At 38.2% G+C, this 20,638-nt stretch overlaps 1 protein-coding gene across 2 annotated transcripts in view; it reads right to left on the bottom strand.

Annotated features, from left to right (window-relative positions):
• Nucleotides 1–20,638, bottom strand: part of LOC108729910 (uncharacterized) — a 294,820-nt gene that overhangs the window by 177,394 nt on the left and 96,788 nt on the right. For both annotated transcript variants that reach the window (XM_018459282.1, XM_018459283.1), the window contains exon 3: nt 9,968–10,070. In XM_018459282.1, coding sequence (XP_018314784.1) covers nt 9,968–10,070 — 103 coding nt within the window. The remainder of the gene's footprint in view (nt 1–9,967; nt 10,071–20,638) is intronic.

The following is a 20,638-nucleotide window of genomic DNA, read 5'->3' on the forward strand; positions in this document are numbered from 1 at the left end:
CGAACGATCACGGCCGAAACGCTCGTTACGCAGCAACTCTTTTAATCGGCTTGGCTCTCTTCTCTCGTCACAGTACTTCCGCAATGAGACCGCGTTCTCGATCCTGCCTTTCGTCTGTCGATTACGATCGATTATTTTTAGTGAAACCGTACGCAGTATTAAATCATGATCATATTGTACTCGTTAATAGAGGGAAAATGCAAGTTTTCGCGGGCAGTTAGTAGATTTTTCGATATCAGTTTAAAAGTTGTTAGAATTACTTCGTGCTTGCCTATTACTTGAACGGAAGTTAAATTTTATTACTGAACGTCATAAAAATAAAAATATAAAAAACTATCTCAGTCAATAACAATAATCGTCTGATATAATATACATTTAAGTGTTACAATACGAAAAATAAATTTAAAATAATCATAAGAATTACCACTATACCTCTCATGTTATAACATGTTTTTTTATTTCTATCTGGTTTCTTCGTCGACGTGTATTTTTCATCTTAAATCTCATCGAGAGGCATCTTGGGCCGTGCGGCTTCTTGAGATAATTCGACGTTATCGCGAGGGTAAATAAGCTCACATCTATCCAGGGCTACGCTAATAGATTCCCCCAGGATGCTGTATCTCGGGATAAATGCCTCCCCCAGCGACACCGTTCATCATAACCGAAGTAGGACGGGCTAGCGGGGCTGGAAGAGCAAGGGGGTTAAGGGGACGCAGCAAGAACGGGAACTTGGCACGATATAGAGAGAAACGGAGCAGATAAGAGAACTCGACAATCCGTGCCGCGTCCGAGGTGGTAATCAGAGATCCCTCTTCGTCCTTCATCGTGGAAGGAGCAAAGCTGGAATCGACCGAGGAAAGGAAAGAGGGGACCCTATGTTTCTCCTGACGGAGGACGAGAGACAAATAACGCTCAGCTAGATTGAAGAGATCGAGGTGCCAGTGAATGTACATTAATCTGTATCAGCCAACGCCATCAATATTTAATCCTAATCCCGAGAATTGCCGCGCGAGAGTAAGATCGAGATCTATGATGCATTGATGGGACGCAATGTCGTTCCATCGATGTTATACTCGGACACTGTCCCTTCGAATTTTCTTCAATCTTTGTATAACATGTCGAGAGTTAATACACTTATCGTATTATCAACGTTTTAAAAAGTTACAAATATAACAATTAATAAATACACATTTTACAAAGCTTTTTCTGTACACTAAAAAAATGTACTAAATTTTAATAAATATTTGCTAGACATAAATACTATATGTATTTACATATATATATATATATGTACACGGAAAAAAATGTTTCTGGTTTACAGCTAATTCTGATTAGCTGAAATTGCATAGCTACTATAGCTATGAATTTGTTAATACATACAAAGGATTTGTTGCTGTAGCTAATATAAGGACGTGATAGCAAAATATGCATGTCTGTTACAGATCGATTTATTTAGCAATATAAAGTTAGTTGTCACAGTTATCGGATATGTCCGTGTAAAAAAAAATTGTCTCTACCACAGTTAAATATTTGTTGAAATTGTACTTGTTACCAAATTGTCTGTTACACAGGAAACGTTTGCTACAATGATCAATACGTCGACATAATAGCAAAATGCTTGTCTGTTACAATGATAATATTTAGGCCTCACAGCTAATGGAAATTAGACTTCGTCGCAGATACGACGTTAGATGTCCATATAATGCTATTGAATTTAGCTGCTATACCTAATTTTTAGCTGTGCCAGCTAATCTTTTTTTTCCGTGTATTTATATGTAAATATATATATTTTATACAAGAATCATTAATTTGATTTAACTACTATTTTTTTATTGAGTAAATATTTATTTACTGTAAGTAAATGTTTACTTATTGTTAGTACTAGGTATTGAAAAAAATACGTATTAAGATTTAGTAATTTTTTTTCTCAGTGTACGACTTTGAGATAAATACGTTACTTAGGAAAAATTAAATTTAGAAGAAGGAGGGAGAATATTTATATCCGATTCTCTCTTGCACTTTTATCGTAGTTTATACTTGATTTCTACCTTAAAGAAGACTTAAATTCTCGAATAGAGACGTTTGTGTTTACTTTAGCTTTAGTAAATACATCTCAATTGGTTGCGAATTATATCTATTGTGTTATGAATATACCTAGATGATTTATGCACCAATCTACATCCACGAAGGTTTAGATAGGCATTTTACTTGTATTAAATTTAGCAGACCCTAAATTTTCGTGATTGACTTGCTACGCTTACAAATGTCACGTTGTATGTGTTTACGTCTCTATACAGGGGAAAATATTTCCTACAAGCCAGAAGCTGACGGGATTACATCGTCCGACATTCGAAAATGTGTTTGCAATTTTGAACGACGTTTCTGCCAACGATGCCTCCTCGCAAGACGTCGCGACAGGCGCCTCGGGTCGACGTAGCGTGTGTCGTCGTTACGCGGACGGCAGTGAAAATGGCCTGTGTGCCAGAAAGTTTCGGATAAGTTAAACAGCGGCCGTGGTACCGAGGCGTCGTAAAGCGCCGCGGCGCCTTCGTGTTTACGCGGCGATGTCGAAGCCCACCAACCGCGTATGATCCCCGTCCCTCAACCCTCTCGCGCCCAACGTCTCTCATGATGTGCATCGGCTCGTCTCGCTCACACCCCGCCTTCCTTGCCATCGACATCGCGATCCTCGGTCCAGGTTCCCTCGCTTATTCCACGTCTATTTTCGCGCGCGTGACAAATCTGTACGCCCGCCGGATTTATCGAGCGACATTCTGGCCGTCGTACGCCCGTCGTGCCCATATGGCAGACCCCGGCTGCTATTTCCGTCGTCCGATGCACTTTGCTCACTCCTTCGACAAGTGTTCCTACCTATCGTCTATCGACGGGATAATCGGCAGTCTGAATTAACCACTAACGTTTCAGATAATTTACGAACGATGTGTAAGAAATTTGTGATATTGTTAAAATATTTCTTAATTGTAGTTTAATAAAGTCTATAAAGATTTTTAATGGATTTTCGATATCCATCATGTATTGATATCTAGATGCTCATTGATCAATGTCTTCGGATGCAGCTAACTGTAATTTTCTATAATTTCAAAGATTTTGTCTATAAATACACAATGAAAATGATATTTTACTGAAGCATCGAAGAATGAACTAGATACAGATCTGAAAATAATTTTGTTTGAACCATCAAAATAATTATTTAAAACGCTTAAACAGTGATGACAATGCTATAAAAAGTTTTAACATTCCAGCAATTAATTTAAATGCCCTACATAATTATTTTGATGATCTTGACAAAATTATTTTCAGATTTGTATCCAGCCAAAAATTTTTTAAATACTTTTAGCAAATTATTTCTTCTATATTTATTTTCTCAATTAAAGACACTACTGTCTGTACAAGACACTAGTGTCTGTTACAATTCATACAAGATATCATATTAAATATTACTGCAGATATGAATGATTGCTAATATTAGAAACATACAGCGTTTCTTTGACAATCAAATATTTTTCGAAAGTAAGTGCATTATTTTCTCGTTGTCTTAAGTGTAACATACAGCACTGGCAAAGTCTCCACGTGCAAGATAACAAGCAGGCTATCTCCGGCGTTCGGCGCGTTAATGGATCTGCGTAGCGATTTTCGCGTGTAGAACACGATGACGATGAGACAATGATGCGGCACAGCGGGGCCGACGCGTCACACCCGAAAGAATTTCGAGGAGCACCACCAGGACGACCTCGTCATCTTTCTTTCGGCCGCTAAACCGGACGATGATTTACGAGCGTATATTCCGTCGCGGGAATTTGTCAGTCCGTTTCTCGACGCTGTCTATAGGTGTTCTCTCGCCCACCCGATATCGATCTTCTTTTTACATACATATACATATGTACTACGTTTGTATGCACATAGATGTGTAAATTGAAGTCCTGGCGAGATGAGCAAGAGCAGCGTGGATAGCCGTGGTCTTTCGTTCCCTTCGCGCCGAGAAAAAGTAAGTCTTAATAAAGTTGGGACGAGATAAATTGGTACATTAGCATCTCAGCTGTGATTCATAGTGACGTTTTCTAGGCAGGGCAGAGAGGATGGAATAGGGTGGCCGGAGACCGGGCTATGATGCATCGTCATTAACATCGGTTTCGTATTAGAACAAATACGTCTGTATTTTTAAGCTCTAAAAGGCGCGACGCGTCTCGGTGTAATAGGACGTAATGCACCCCATGATAAAATCTTTTAAACTTTGTTCCCGTTCGCACGCGCGATCAAATGATATAACCATTAATGAAATATATTCACGCACTACGAATGTTTAAAATGATAGAAACCTGATTCATATTAAATGATGTACATGCTTTATGAAAGAAATTTTATTCTGTTAGAAAACAGAAAAGAAAGTCTGTTTTCAGAAATTCTTTTGTTTTCTAACGAAAAAGAAATCTTCTAAATTTAGTTTTTCTTAAATAATGTATTTATCAAAATTATGCGGAGAGCTCTGTAAAACGTGCACTTATTTTAATCAGATTAGTGACTTTTTTAGTTAAAAAATTTTATGATGCGATAGATATAAATTCTCGACATGTTGTATAAGAGAGATTGAGAGAAATATCCTATTAAAAAATGAAAATGTTGTATATACAAATTTGTATATACAAATGTAGAATATTGATTTAACATTTGAATAATTATTCTTGTTCCAAGTAGATACTGACATTTGCATAACTAAAATTAAATTTTCGCAAAAAATCAACTGCGAAATTTATAAAATATGTATTAAGGAATGTAAAACATAAAAAATCCTAAAGATAAAAATCATTATTTTTGGTTATTTTATGGCTATTCATAATATTCTATTCTAAATTTGAAGTCAGGTTATAATCATCAGAAGACTTCTAGATACTCTTATCTTTAGATGTTCTCGTGATAAAAGTGAAGATACAGATCTTAAAAGCATAATGCAGTCTTGTTAAACATCATAATCGAGGCCTGTAATGAACGTGCGGATAAATAACTGCGAGTGCGTGTTTCACGGAATGGAAGGTAAATCATCCCCCGTCGCTTGACGGAGCTCGGTCACAGGCTGATGCGAAACAAAGACCGCGACAGGGGGGCGAGTACAACCCCCGCTTGTTCACGGCCGCCGTAATTCACAGTTTGGTGGCGCGTTTATTAACGGCGGCGCGGCGTCACTCCGGGCTACGCCTTTTTAATGATTTATCGTGCACGCGCCGAGACATGCGTAGCCCTTTTGCGGGCCAAAGTTCGACGTCTTCCTCGGAGCCCCGCGGGGCCCTTTCCCTCCTTCACCTTCCGCCAGCTGCCGATCGGTGAGAAGTGCAGATGGAGGCGCAGATGTTGCGTTTCAACCCTGTCACCGTTCGTAACTGCATAGTTCCTCTTCTTGTTGTCGAGAAACGTCTTCCTTCTCTTCACGTTAGACGAATCATAAAATCGGATATGACCGACAGTTTTTCCGTTCGGTTTTAGGATAGACATTAAAATTATTTGCACGACGCCTAAAATGCGAAAACGACAATGGAAAACGAGAGAAATACAGAAAGAATAGTTTTGCTAAAGTATCTAACATTTTAGCTAAATACAAATCTGAAAATAATTTTGTTGGACCATCAAAATAATTATATAAAATAGTCAAATTGGTTGCTAAGATGTCAAAAGATTTTGCAACATTGTTCATCGTGCTTGAAATTCTTACAAAATTATTTTCACAGATCTCTAGCTAAATTTTTAGATACTTCAGTAAAATCGATTTTGAAAGATCGATCGTTCTTTCCATGTGTAAGCTAAAACGGATAAATAGCAAATAATTATAATAATAATGTTACACACAATCGTGTCTGAATGATCGACTGTTATATAAGAAAATATCAATCTAAGATTGAGTAATCGAGGATTAATTAACGGAGACAAGCAAGTGTTGTTTTCTTTTGACATGACTTTATCGTGATGCGCGATACTAATCGCTTCTGTCAATGCGCTCGGCAGACTGATCGCGGCAATTTTTAGCGAGATTGAAATGAGCCTTGCGTGGATATCGAGTCGAGTAATAAAGGATACCACTCATTATCGACGGAGTGTAATCGATGGTTTTATGACTCAGGTTCTGCCACGATGTGTACGCCTGGCACGATAAAAAGACGCCGGATAAACCGAATACTGGACAGACGATGAAGCGCGGTGAAAAACGTTTAATTGGACTAGATTGTGGACGGCCGAGGTGGTTGGAGCGTAGATGACCGGTTCGCGCAGGCACGTAAAGTATTGACGATGAACTTCGGAAAATTCTGCCTCGCGTTGAGAGCGCCAAGCCGTACCTACGCTAAATTGCTCCCCCGATGTATTACCAGGAAGGGCGTACGGAATTTAGAGTACGCGTATCCTCTTATCGTCGAGGTTACGCCGCGGCGGAAAGAAGGTCGCTATATACTCGACATCGAGGCTTTAATCGCGTAACTGTACCCCGTTCTAACCCTTCATTAGGCGCGCATCTACTTTCCGTGATTTTTATTTTAGCGACCGGCTGTCCGTACCGCTCTCCCGCACCGGCGCGAATATCGTACGTACGTAAATGCGGCTTAAATTAATCCGCATGTAATGGTCTCACAAGGTTACTCCTCGATCGTTCCCGATGCTGATGGCGCGTGCGCTTCATCGTACTAGGGTAGTACATGAGATGGATACGATGATTCCTGATGTATGAAGCGAGAGATGGGAAGAATATTAATATTTTGCAATTGTACAAATGAACGCTTAAAATAATCTGATAAATTTTTTAACGAGAAAAATTATTTTTTTAACATCAAACGATATCATTCCTTTATTTGAGATATGAAGCGATCGAAATTGAAATATATCACGGAAAGGTTTTGCTAAAATATGTAAAAATTTAGCTAGATGTTGATTTGAAAATAAATTTGTTGAAATTCCAAAATAATACATAAGAATCTCAAACATGTTAAATGCTGCGAAAAGTTTTGCAGCATTTTATAACAACCAATTTCAGAATATTACATAATTATTTTGATGATCCAAAATTATTTTCAGATCTGTACTAAATTTTTAGATATATTAGTAAAACTGATCTTTCCGTGTAGATTCAAAAGGATACGCATTATAAATATGATTTCACATTTAAAGCAAACTCTCTTCCTCTTTCTCTCTCTTGAAACCAATGGACTCCGATTCCGGACGGCTCATGTATGCGATACGCATCTCGCGAGCACGAGCGGCCCAGGAAGCCATCTTGTTAAACTCCAGGGATTTCCGGGCAAGGACGAAAGGATCATTAGCGTCGAACCGGATTCATCGCTCATACGCGAGTTCCCGTGCGATGAAAACTGCATGAAGAAAAGACAGACACGTCCCGTCCCATCGATATAAATAAAGTATCGAAGGGATGGACACACTTCGGCTCGTCCGAACACAACGACGAACGAAATGAAAAATGCCGAGACGGCCGATCAATGTAAATATATTCATGACGTGGGGTGGCCGAGCGGCCACAGGGATGCCAGGATATACACATACGCGTGTACGGCGGGGTTTTATAGGATGGGGTTCGCCGAGGACTCGATGGCACTTGGACGGCACATAATTCACTCTTTGGCAGCTCATTACAATTTAAAAAGGCCTTTGTCAGTGCACTACTCGTGATTTCGTTCACGGTCTCGTGGCGCTCGCGCATCGCCGCACCTTCGGTGGCAGCTAACGATGCTCTACTTAGTTTCTTCGTCATGTGTTAAGTCTTCAATATGAAATTAGAAACGTAAATTAAATCCGGTTACGCGATGTTAAGAACCTGAGCCAAATTAAATAAAAAAAAAAATCAAGTTAGATATTTTGTTAAATATTTGAATTAAACTAAATAATCTTGTTAAATATTTAAAATATAAAACATTTGTTATTTTTATATATACACTTCGTAAGATAAGTATTTATAATTTCTACGCTTACGTTTGAAAATTTGTTAACAATTTTCTATTAGAAAAAAAGTAACCATGCTGTTGTGATAGGATATCTTTCTGTACAAGTCGCATCCAAAACGTAATCTAATTAATTATATTCATTATCTCGACACAATAATTTTGCCGTTATGCACGATCGACTTTTACCGCCAGGAACGTACCTATATCACAGATTATTATCCTAATCACTGACGGATCAATAATGACGAGTTCGTTTTCTCTCGTCCGCGAAACCGGTTTGAAACAAAGAATGACGATAGGCCAGGAGATTTCTAATTTCAGTCGTTCAAAACGGCTACATCGAAAGAGAAATAACTACACTGAAAAAAAAGATTAGCTGTTGCAGCAAATTAGATGGCAAAATATGGCATAGCATTTTTAATTGGCTAAAACAGCCAATTTTTGGTTGTTGCAGCAAATTTTTGGTTGCGTTAGCCTATCCGCAATGTCAGTATAGGATTTCGATTAGCTAACGCAAAAATTCAAAAATTGGCTGCTGCAGCCAATTAAAAATGCTATGCCATATTTTGCCATCTAATTTACTGCAGCAGCCAATCTTTTCTTTCAGTGTACGTACGCGTTTTCGAAACTGATTCCGCCCGTTAAAGTTATCTTCGTACATCGATAATTTTGAATTGACATACAAGGATGTATACTGATTTATAATGCAAGAACATATAGGATTATTGGTATACCGAGAAACTGATATTTTTTCCTAATGATACAGTAAAAATGTAAATGTATGGATAATAATTATGTGAACAATGAATTTGTTTTCGATATTTGTTATGATATTTAATATTGAAGTAAGTTTATGAAAATTTCTGTTTTAAAATGCCAACAGTTCTATATTGATATATGATATTTTCAAACGAGTATATATGAAACAACAATAGTAACAAATCCGTTACTCTTTTCTCAATATTCCTATCTCTCCTATGCCACGTAAAAATAACAGATTTCTAGTCTTTAATGGCTAATTGGTTACGCGCAAACTAAAAAGCGCGCGCTACAAAAATTTATACAGAACTCCGTTAATCAGTGAGCGGCCGACAAGTGTTTGAGTGCCCGATTATCTCGTTGATTACGCACCTCGTCAGCGTTTTATACTTTAACACGTTTGTTAATCACTCTAATCCGCCTTCGACGAGCATTCGCGAATCCAGCAATCCGCAAGAATAATTACTATGTACGCCGCTCGTAACGTGTGCGCCTTTTTGCGCAACGAAATGCGCGCGAGATTGCGACACCTTTTGTCTCGACGTAACACGGAGAGTCGAAACCGGACGGAACCGGGTGGTAAAAAAAAAAGACAAAAAGAGAGCGTGTGTGCAACTGCGTTCCCGCGGGATCGGGCGGAGAAAGAGAAGCCCGAAATTGATATGTATTCCATGCCGCGCCGCGTCCAATCTATCGTGGGTCAAGCAGGCGGAATTTTAAGCGCGGTTTGACGTATGCGCGTGTACGTACGTGCGTATCGGGTGCTCGGCCACCGAGTGTCGAAATAGCCCCAGACGATGAAACTGTGCGAAACACAGTGGCCGACCGGCGGCCCTCAGATCACCTCCTCGCATTCAGAAACTTACGAGGGCATAAAGTATCCCGATGTCTTATATCGTCGAATACACGCGTGGTCGAAGGGTGCGTGCGCGCGCGCGCTTCTTTCTATTGTGTAAAAGGGTGGCGCGCGGCCGCGGTGCCCAATGAGGGTTGGGCGGCGGTCATCGTTGGAAAATTGAATTTCGTCCCTGAGGGCCAGTCGGATGAAGTATGCTGACAGTTGGAAAATTTGCGTTTAACCGCGCGCATGCGACACCAGGCGCCGGAATATATCCCCGAGAAAATCTTCCCGCCATCGTTCTCTCTTTTTTTTTCACCTTATTCCCTCTTTATTTTTTTTCATAGTGCGCATGAAACGTGCGAGTATCGATATCGCGAAACGCTCGACGATTGTTTTAAAATACGCTTGGACTTACCGTGAGGCACCCATCCATGATGACAGTTCTCGCAGTAGCGCAGATGACGTTTCCCGGGTGTGAAAGATTCGCAACAGCAGCCGTTCACCGTGCAGCGGATAGACTGCAATCAGAAACAAGTGCGTCACTGTAGAGAGACTATTAAGTTACAGAGAAAGTATCGTATAACGTTTAGAAAGAGTCATCAGCGGTGCCTATTCGGCAGGAAACTTTCGTCTATATCCCACGTACCTCAGTTCAGTACGGATTAAGGGACGATTGCCGTAGGCAAGTGGAAAATGGACGACAGGGGTTCTTGGTATTTTGAGTGACCGTTTGGCGTAACGCCACCCCAGAGAAAGCTCGTAAGAGACAGGCTCATCGGATTTTAAGGAACCGTGAATATTTTCCGCCCTTTGGCTCAGAATTAACCCCTTGGGATCGACCGTCCAATATCGCCTCCTCCTTCCTCGAAGAGGAGGAGAACTCACTTCGCGTATCGGTATTACTTTATATATATGAGAACGCGGTAGAAAACTTTATTCGCCGCGCTGTTGCAAGTTACCTGCAGGTATGTACCTACATCGAGATATCGACGTATCTCGTCACCGCCGTGCTGCATCGAGACGAAAAGGCGGCATCCCTTCCCTTTCAACATCCATGTCTATTATAGATCTGAAAGTTCGCCCACGAACAACACGAATATGCACTAGGAAGTTCGATTCGCAATTATCGCGCTAATGCACTTGGGGGACCGTCCGAGATTTTACGTAACATCACGTCGTATCGCTCTTAGATACTACGACTTAATTTCATTTAATCGTTTAATAATACATTAGCAACGAATTTAATTTTACTTCACCGAAAAGAACGGTTTTGCTGAAATATCTAAAAATTTAGCTACACTAACATAAGACAAAATATATTAAATTTTAATAAATATTTGTTCAAATATTTATTTACCGTAATTAATAATAAATAAATTAAATTCGTACTATTTAAATAAATATTTATTAAAGCTTATTAATACATGTTTCCTCAGTGTAGATAACTTAGATCTGAAAATAATTTTATTTGGACTATTAAAATAATTATGCGAGACGCTCAAACTGGTTGCTAGAATATTAAAAATTTGCAGCATTGTCATCAATACTTAAATGTTCTACATAATTATTTCAATGATCCAATAAAATTATTTTCTGTATTTAGCTAAGTAACTAATTTTTTAGATACTTCAGCAAAACCATTCTCTGTATACGGCTCTTTTATTTAAAAAAAATGACGGAAGAATTTATAATCATTTTCTTGTTTCTCTCTCGAATTATTTTCTTGTTACTCTCTTTTCGCTAAGATGAATTCAACTTAAGAGAAAGTTTAACTCCTTTTTCTTAATAAACACAAATATAAATATACACTTTCCTAACTTTATCTTCGATCACGATCATCACGCATCTTCCATATCAGCGAAAACGCAATTTGCCGAGAGACGCAATCCCCGGCGACGTTCGCACGAGTAATAATTTGGAATCAGGGGCAGTTCTCGCTGCTTTCGTCCCTCGTAAAACGGCAGCGCGTTTATATAAAGAGGCGAAAAAAGGGCCGCGAGAGAACGCTGGGAGGGGTAAAAAGTTGTTTCACGGCGGTGTTAGACGCCGACGCTACCCGTTGTGTTGTCGTCATAACGCCGTTACGGCGTTACACAGTGGCGTTAATATAAAGACAAATGAAGCGATGCCACGGTGCACGCTGTGCCGCCTCCTGCTCTGCTCGGCTATGTGTCTTTATATAGACAGTATCCCGTGCCACCGTGAAAAACGCATTCGCCGGGAATCTTCTGTCGCGCGAAGAAGCGATGCGCGAAGACGACGTGTTCGACAAAATTTCGCAAGCGGTAAAATTTTATTAGCCACACCGCGGGTTATTTATTCGGAACGGCGACAGATTATACGGCGATATTAGCGGAGTTGCTCCGCGTAAGAGGGAGCATTATATCAGAATAAAAAAACGTGCGCGGTATAACGTCTTGCTCTTCGCAAGCAACTTTCTTCTTTCAAGGTGGATTTCGTTAATAGTCCTACATTATGATATTTTTATCCAATTTATTAATGTAATTTTCAATTTTTTTTTTAATTTTTATGGCTCTTTTAATTTTTCCTTTCTATTTTATAAAACAAATTTGTGTGTAATAATCAACTAAAATAAAACATATCTCTTTTATTGTTTATTTTATTTATATGTCCTTATTTTTTATGTACACGTGATTTTTCTTAATTTATTTCTAAATATATTTTTTGCAAGTAATTTCGGAAAAATATGTGATTAAAGCTTTGTAAATATTAATTTGATAAGGAATTTGATAATTCACTAATATATTTAAAGATAAAATTTAAAACAAAAATATATTTGCACACGATCTATACAGTGTTTATATATTACGTTACCGTAATACTATACGCGTAACACTTCCTGAATCTTTCACTTCCGTCTAGCAGTGTTATTCTATTTGTCTTGAGAACGTGATAATAGACTAGCCTCGCGATGACGAATGCCATTTCTCGAGTTACATGCACAGAAGGTGTGTCGTTTATTCGTTCCAGTTCTTTTTCATGATATTCCAAGTCGACTTCTCTAACATACGTTTGAATCAAAGTCTAGTTCACGTATCGTCAAATCCGATCAATGTGCTCGTATGCATACCGAGTTCAAAGTAATGAGCTGAATAACTGGAAAAGAAATGATTCCTACACAGAAAGAACGATTTTGCTGAAATGTTTAAAAAATTTAGCTAGATACACAAATAAAATAATTTTGTTGGACAAAATAATTATGATCAAATTGGCTCAAATTGGTTGCTAGAGTATCAAAATTTTTTACAGCATTGATCATCATTCTCATGTTTTTTATGTAATTATTTTAATGGGATCCAATAAAAATATTTTTAAATCTGCATTTATATAAATTTTTAGATATTCTAGCAAAATCGTTCTTTCCATGCAGTCATAGAATAATAATCAATTTTTGCACTCCAACTCTATTTTAAATTATTCACCGTTCAAGTTCGTTGTACACACGCAGCTATAGTCTCAGGTTTTTTTTCAGTACACTTCAACTGATACAAAGTTAAATGAGTAAAAGAGTGCCTATCTGCTGATACATCTGAAAACATGTACAACTTTAATAAATCACAATCCCGTAAAACTTGTACCGTAAATAATTTATAAAATAATATCATGTTTATAAAAAAGGAGTCGTTTAATATTAAAGAAGAAAAATGTAAAACTGTGCCGACAGTATAATTATATATAAAGATTCTGCGACCCTATATAACTAATGTAAAATAGCTTTTTTTCAAGTTACTTTTCATAACTCATTACTATTCCTTATTCGCTGATATAACGCGGATCTGCCGGTGCACAACTGGATTCGTCAGGTTCTGGATCAAATATCTCTATCACCTCAGTCGTTCCCTTTTTACTTTCGCGTACTGTCTTCTGGTATCGCGCCGTATAGAAGGCAATAACATTTTTACGAGCCTCGAAACATTTATTATCGCCTGTAAGCCACCACGCGGTTTTTCATCTTACTCTTTCACTTAAGCACCAGTGCTCGTGAACATGGTATGTATATGTATAAGTATCACATATACGTACTTCTTCGTGGATAACGTCTTTCGATTAGAGCGCGATAACAGTTCTGGGAACGTTTACTTAAAGGCGTCTTCCACTCCCCGATGTGATTAATATCCCGGAAGCGGTTCCAACGACAACTTTGTTCCGTCGTTAGCATTTGTTGTTGCAATTTTTATCGACGTTCTTTTGTCTGGAGTTATAAGCGGACAATACACCCCGCTCATTCACACTTCTAACATCCTAGTTTAAGAAAAGAGATTGGAAATACATGGAAAGATAAATTTTTTTATTGAAATATCAAAAAATTTAGCTAGATACAGAGTTGAAAATAACTTTGTTATTGGACTGTCAAAATAATTATGTAAGACGTTTAAACTAATTGCTAGAATGTCAAAGCTTTTTGCAGCATTGCTTATTATGCTTGTAATTCCTATGTAATTATTTTGATAACCCAACAAAATTATTTTTAAATCTGCATCTAGGTAAATTTTTAAATACTTCAGCAAAACCATTCTTTTCGTGTATGTATTGATTATTCGAAATATTTTTTTTCAAATTAAACTTATATTTGTAGAAAATCAAGAGAAAATATATGGATGATTATATATCCGAAGAATAAAAAGTATGATAATAATATATAATAATATTGGAAATATGTTAAGATCGTATCAGATAATGTATAACCTCTGCAAAAAGAGATTAAAAATTTATACTTTTTGTATGAAACTTAATGTTACATATACATATGAAACAGTTTAACAAAATCAAAATTTATATTTAATAATACAATCTTACAGTTAAGATAAAAATGTTATCATTTTATTTTATGTTATCATTTAATTTATTTTTTTAAAAACATCTACTTCTTATTGAAACGATTTTTGATCCAGGTTCTAAATTGTCGCCAAACTTTTATTACTTTCAAATGCAATATTAAAAAATACGTATAATACCAGCAAAAACTTTCTGCAGAATATATATGAACAAAATAAAGATTATTACAATATATTATAATAACTTTCGCACGAATATTTTTTCTTCTAAAAATGTTGAATATCGACATTCAATGAGTATTTATCACATGTCAGAGGATTTGTGTGTACGTGCTTTTGAGATCCGTGCTATGTGCCCTCGCACAACAAAAGTTGCGCGCAAAAAGCGATTGCGGAACGCGCACGTACCATGCCAGATCGTAATTAACGGGGCGCAAGGTGCGCGGTATTCAGGACGCGCTCCATCCTTTAGATGTGCGCGTGGCGTTACGTTGCATTGCGCTTTCCGTTGTATTACGGCGCTTAAAAAGCCTCGCGGCGCGCGTGCCGAAATTAGCGTTCACGGCAGCTGGCGTTTTTGTCGATCAAGAGAGTAAGAGAGACGGAGTAGCTTAACTGCGCCCGAGAGCCGTCCACCGAACGATCAATCGATCGAGCCTGTCATACGGATCGTGATCGATCGCATCCCTGCGGCCAAAAATTCTCGGTCGGTCAAGGTTTCCAGAACGCCAGTTCCGGAATTTCGCGAAAGAACGCAATAGAGTTTTAACCGATGCGCTATAATAAACAGACGCAATGATGATGAGTACAGTTCATTATTTCCATGTATACAGATGTTTTTCGACTTTCTCTGCTTCCTATTGTGTTGCTATAATACATACATTTATCCCTCAATGAATATAATCTCTTTTCATTGATTATAATTTCCCTGAAAGGATAAAGACATTTAATAAAATATATAAAAGTAATGATAAAAAGTCACGATAGAAAACATCGCATAATTTTAGAAAAATTATAAGTTTATGACTTGTCTCACCCGTGGATGTGAAAATGTTTGCTGAACGGGGGGAGAAGAATAACCAGTGAAATTATATAAAGTATGAAATTTTTTTTACTAGTTTAATCACCTGTAACCTTAACAACTGCAAACGTTGAGACTCTTCATTAATTCCTGTTTATAAATTCGTTCATCAATTTGCCCAGATTATCGCCCATTGATGCCTTTCGCTAAATTCGCATGGATATGCAATACAGCCAAGTTGTTCAGTCGCATTTGCATCATGCATGCCCGTTTTTAATCTTTTCAGCGAAGAGAAGAAACGCTCCGCTGTACATGACGAGGGGACAGGACCGTCCGTATTAGCTAAATTAATTTCGTAGACTCAGGAATAAGGTCCATCATACTTTTTTATATTTGTGGCGACAATTACATTTTAACATTTAAAATTGCGCAGCCACGCATAACACTTTCCCCATGAATTTTAAAAAATTGACAGTTGATTTTAAATTCAATTCTTGAATTTCTTGTGTGAATTCCTACACCGAGCTAAATTTTGAGGCTGTGGTGCTCCACAAATCCACACACAACTTGCTGGCCCTGTTCACTACTATATAGTTATTGCATTACTTGTTCAGACTTTCTTTTGTAATTACAATGAGACTAGTTCATGACAGTTTAATCAACAGATGCATAAAATTATAAAAAATATTCATCATTCATAATCTCTTCTCATTAATTACTATTCTTCTAAAAGGACAAGTAGTGTTCGATAAAATATTAAAATGTATGTAAATGTCGCGATAAAAAAGCTGCGACGGAAAATGTCGCATAAATCATTTTATAATAATCGATTTTAAACGATTTTTCTTGTCTCTATATAATTTTGAGAGATGATGTGGAAAGAGATCAACATCATTACGTGGTCATCGAGTTGTCGTTATAATGATAATCACACTGGGCGTACATTAAGCGATTGAGGAAATACGCCGAAATCAACTGGAAAGCGCGTGTAGGCAACACAATGATGCGTGCATAATATATGACATGACGCTAGCGCGCAATCAATCCGACCGCCCGCATATGCTCAAGGGACGAACGGAATAATATCGCGACTTATCACGGTACAATAATTAATTGCGCGGATACGGATTACACGAGTTACGCAAAATTTCCATTCAATAACGTCCGCTATCGTCGTAATTATTATCAACGCCGAGCCAACGACACAATTTCACAGTGCGCCATTGTGTTCCGCGCGCGTCGTCTCCAAGAAACTAATATCGCCTAACAACAAATCAGATCTCTTGACATTCCACTAATTATCATTACTTGAAAACAGTGTACGGATGTGCGTCATTTGCGGATGATAATGGTTATTATTCGGAGTAATAATCAAGCGTCAAGTGAGCAAAAGAAAGAGATGATGGACGAGACTTAAAGGGGACGCTGAATATCGCTGTCAAACATCCTCTTATTTAATCAACTAGTAATTTTTACTTAATTTTCCTTATTGACGATTTTCTACTTTACCATTTGTCGCAAAATTTCATTTATAATATAAATTCATAAAAAGAATAATTTTATATTCAACATATTTAAATTGAAAAAAATATTCAACAAGAGAATTCAAAGAAACAATTAAAATGACAGTTTCCTTTTTTTACGTAACATCACATATGCAACATTTCTCGTTGCAATTAAGATTGATCGTAAACCCTTGTAACCCCGAAATAAATCGAGATTTCATTACGACGAGTTCATCAACGTTTCCGCATGGAGCGGAAGATTAACGCGGATAACACCAGTGCTTGTTGCTCGACCGCAAATTTCGGCCGATGCGCCTGTCGATTACAGGAAGCGCAGGCGTAACACGAAAGTGCCGAAAACTCGACAGCTCTCGGCGACGATGATGCCGATGATGCTGATCTGATACTACAGCCGTTGCGCACCGCGCAAATCCGACGGCGCCCGGCCGTCGATTTCGCACACGCTCGTGTTTAATGAACAGGGCTAATCTGGACCGATTCGAAACGCAACGCTAACAGCGTATACACACACCGACTCGTTCATCGTGGCAAATTAATTTGGCCGGCTCGAATTAAACCTCAAGTATAAAGCCTGGCATATGCGCGCGCGTCGCCCGTGGACTGCGCGAGCTCATTAATGAGTTCAAGGATTTAGGCTCTCCCGTGCGTTGTGCTGATCGGATATTCCACCCCCTTTCGTGGGTAACGAGTGCATGGAGGAGCATTATCCTATATGAGCGAACTTTGCATGCTCTTGCTTGGCGAAAAACTGAAAAATGTATGTACATACATCTAAGTCCGAGAGAACAGACTTCGAATGTTGCTATATGGAGAGAATAGTTTTGTTGAAATATCTAAATTTTTAGGTACAGATTTGAAAATAATTTTGTTGGATATCAAAATAATTATAATATATAAAACGCTCAAGTTCGCTGGTTGCTAGAATTTTAAAACTTTTAGTAGCATTGCTCATCATGCTTGAATTTTCTGCATAATTATTTTGATGACCTAATAATAGTAAAATTATTTTCAAATTGGTATCTAACTAAATTTTTAGATATTCCAGTAAAACTGTTCTTCCGTTTGGTATAAAATAATGTAGTGCGATACACTTCTCTAATATGTTTACAATTAACACCCATCGCGAATTGAAATATCAATTAATAAATAGCTATCATTATCGTCCACAGTAACTTTTGAATTCGAAGGCATGATGAGAATATAGACAGTGGATTTAGATGGAATTTAAATGTTGAAGAATAAAGAAAATGAATCACGGCTTACAGTCATTCGACGCAAACAGCGCGTGTACACGAGTTAGAAAGACGTTCGTCCAATAATAAAAAGAAAGAAAGAATTGCCGCAGCGAGGCGATTTTTCGTCCGGCTTCGAGCACACATCTTTCATTCTGAAGCATTATACATACACGCCGGCGGAATAACGAAATGCTAACAGCCAACCGTTAACGCACCGCGCGTTTAGCATATTGTCGCGACCACAATGGCAATTTGCGTGATATATCTGCCCGTTTTCGCCGGGACGCGTTCAAATGTAGCGGAATTAACTGGTCGAATATTCGAGTGCCAACAAGAGAGAAAGCGAACGACATGGAGAGAAAGAGAGAGATATGCATGTGTCATCGAATCTATGCGAATACAAAACTTTGGCACGCACATGCGTTGCTCTTCTAGTAGTTAAAATTTACGAGAAACAATTATACTAAACAATCGTAAAAAAATACTTATACATATAATAGTATTTATATAATTACCTTTATAATTGAATAATGCGATCAATTGATTCGAGATAATTTAAACATATATGATATATTTAAGATATTTATAAAGGATTTTTAAATATATTTGTTATAATGTGCTGATTATTTATTATATACATTTTTCTTAAATTCGCTTAGTAATATCTCGCTACAGCTTACAACGCCACTCATCAGTCCTGCGTGAACGATAAATATTGTGCCGGCGACAAAATATCGCGAAATAAGAAAGGTCCTTCTCGAGGGTTGACGGACGACACCCTCAGGACCACTAAGTCACGGGCTATGCTAACTTTGTACCCGACCGCCTCTCTGGAAGATCACCCTCCACTATTTTTCCGACCGATGAAATAATGCCACCCCGATTGTCGGCCCTGATACATGTAGCGTAAAACGCGACGACGATACATAGAATATATAATAATACGTAAGATTTTTCACCCTAATGTGCAACATATCGATTATTTTCTACTCCCCAAATTCGTACAAAGATTTCGATTATTTATTAAAGTCTATCGATATAATGATCGATTACAGCGACGTTCTCATCGTTAATATCTATACGGAAAAAAAGGTTTCCGTGAAATATCTAAAAATATAGCTAGATACAGATTTGAAAATAATTTTGTTGGATTATCAAAGTAATTACCTAGAAAACTGAAACTGGTTCCTAGAATGTCAAAACTGTTTACAGTATTGCCCAATATGTTTGAATATTTCCTACATAATTATTTTAATTCAACAAAATTATTTTGAGACCTGTATCCAGCTAAACTTTTAGATACATCAACAAAATTATTCTTTCCGTGTAATAGATACAATTTATATATAATAACAACTTATATAAAATAATACACTTAAATAATAATTGCTATTAGTCAATTACTAATTAATCACTTGTAATTGGAAAATCATGCGGGTTATCCCTTTTGTAAATTACAATATCCTTCGTAAAATGGAGGGATATGTAGTTTGTCTATTATACTAATAAATACTTAAACCCACGCTGATTTGACACTAATAACTACTTGGAAGAGAGAGATGTCTCAATCCTTCGTTGGTACATGACAGGACAGAAAATTTCAGCCAAAAGGAACACCCGTACGTCTCAATTATTTCGGAAAATTATTGCAGAAAAGCCACAAAGCCAGGCTGTTCCACACCTGCGGGAGTGACCCGGGTTCTTTTCATCAGTGAGTAGAAAATTGCTTGTCTCCTTTTTTCCCTTCTGTTTCTTTTCCTTTTTCGTTTACCCCTCTGATCGCTGCGCGCGTGGACAGGTAGGCGAAGCCGGGCGCGGGGAAGTGTTTTTCTAAATCTCGTTATTACATCTCGCGGGCAAATGCGAAAAATAACCGAGGGCTGGGATACGCTGCACGCCAAGCCGTATAGCCATCGTGGCGGAAGAGGTAGCGGGAGGACTTAATCCACCGGTTTAACCATAAAACGGTGATTGCCGTGCGGATATACGCGCATACATACATATCTGTATACATGTGTGTATATTCGCACTCAGGGGGATTCCGACGAAACGTTGCGAATGAACGCTGGAAATTTCTTGCTTTAACCCTCTTAGACTCGAGCCGGCATTTATCAACTTTTCGAGAGACGTGGAAATTGAGAGAGAAAAAAATTATTTATACAGCGGCAATCTTCGATCGACCGAGAATCACGAGTTCGACGCGCGAGGGTCGCATCTAAAAAAAATGACTAGACATTTTAATAGAGCGGCTTTTCATTTATCGTCCCTATCCATCGGCAATTTCCGATTGGGTCGTCGTTTCTTCGAAGGTGGAGTATCATCGGTCGTCATTGTCTAGCAGCCACAGTCTCGCTGCGCCTTGCGGCTTGACTTTTCATCGTGACGGCCACACCTTGCGCCGTCGTACGATCGTCGGCTGTTAAACGAAAATGAACCGTAATGGCGTAATGGCCGGTGGCAGCGGGGCTGCGCCGGCCGTCGTCGCAGTTTCATCGACGATCGACGTGA

This window comes from Mycetomoellerius zeteki, unplaced genomic scaffold (assembly GCF_001594055.1).
Source record: "Mycetomoellerius zeteki isolate Tzet28-1 unplaced genomic scaffold, Tzet1.0 scaffold81, whole genome shotgun sequence".
Taxonomy (NCBI): domain Eukaryota; kingdom Metazoa; phylum Arthropoda; class Insecta; order Hymenoptera; family Formicidae; genus Mycetomoellerius; species Mycetomoellerius zeteki.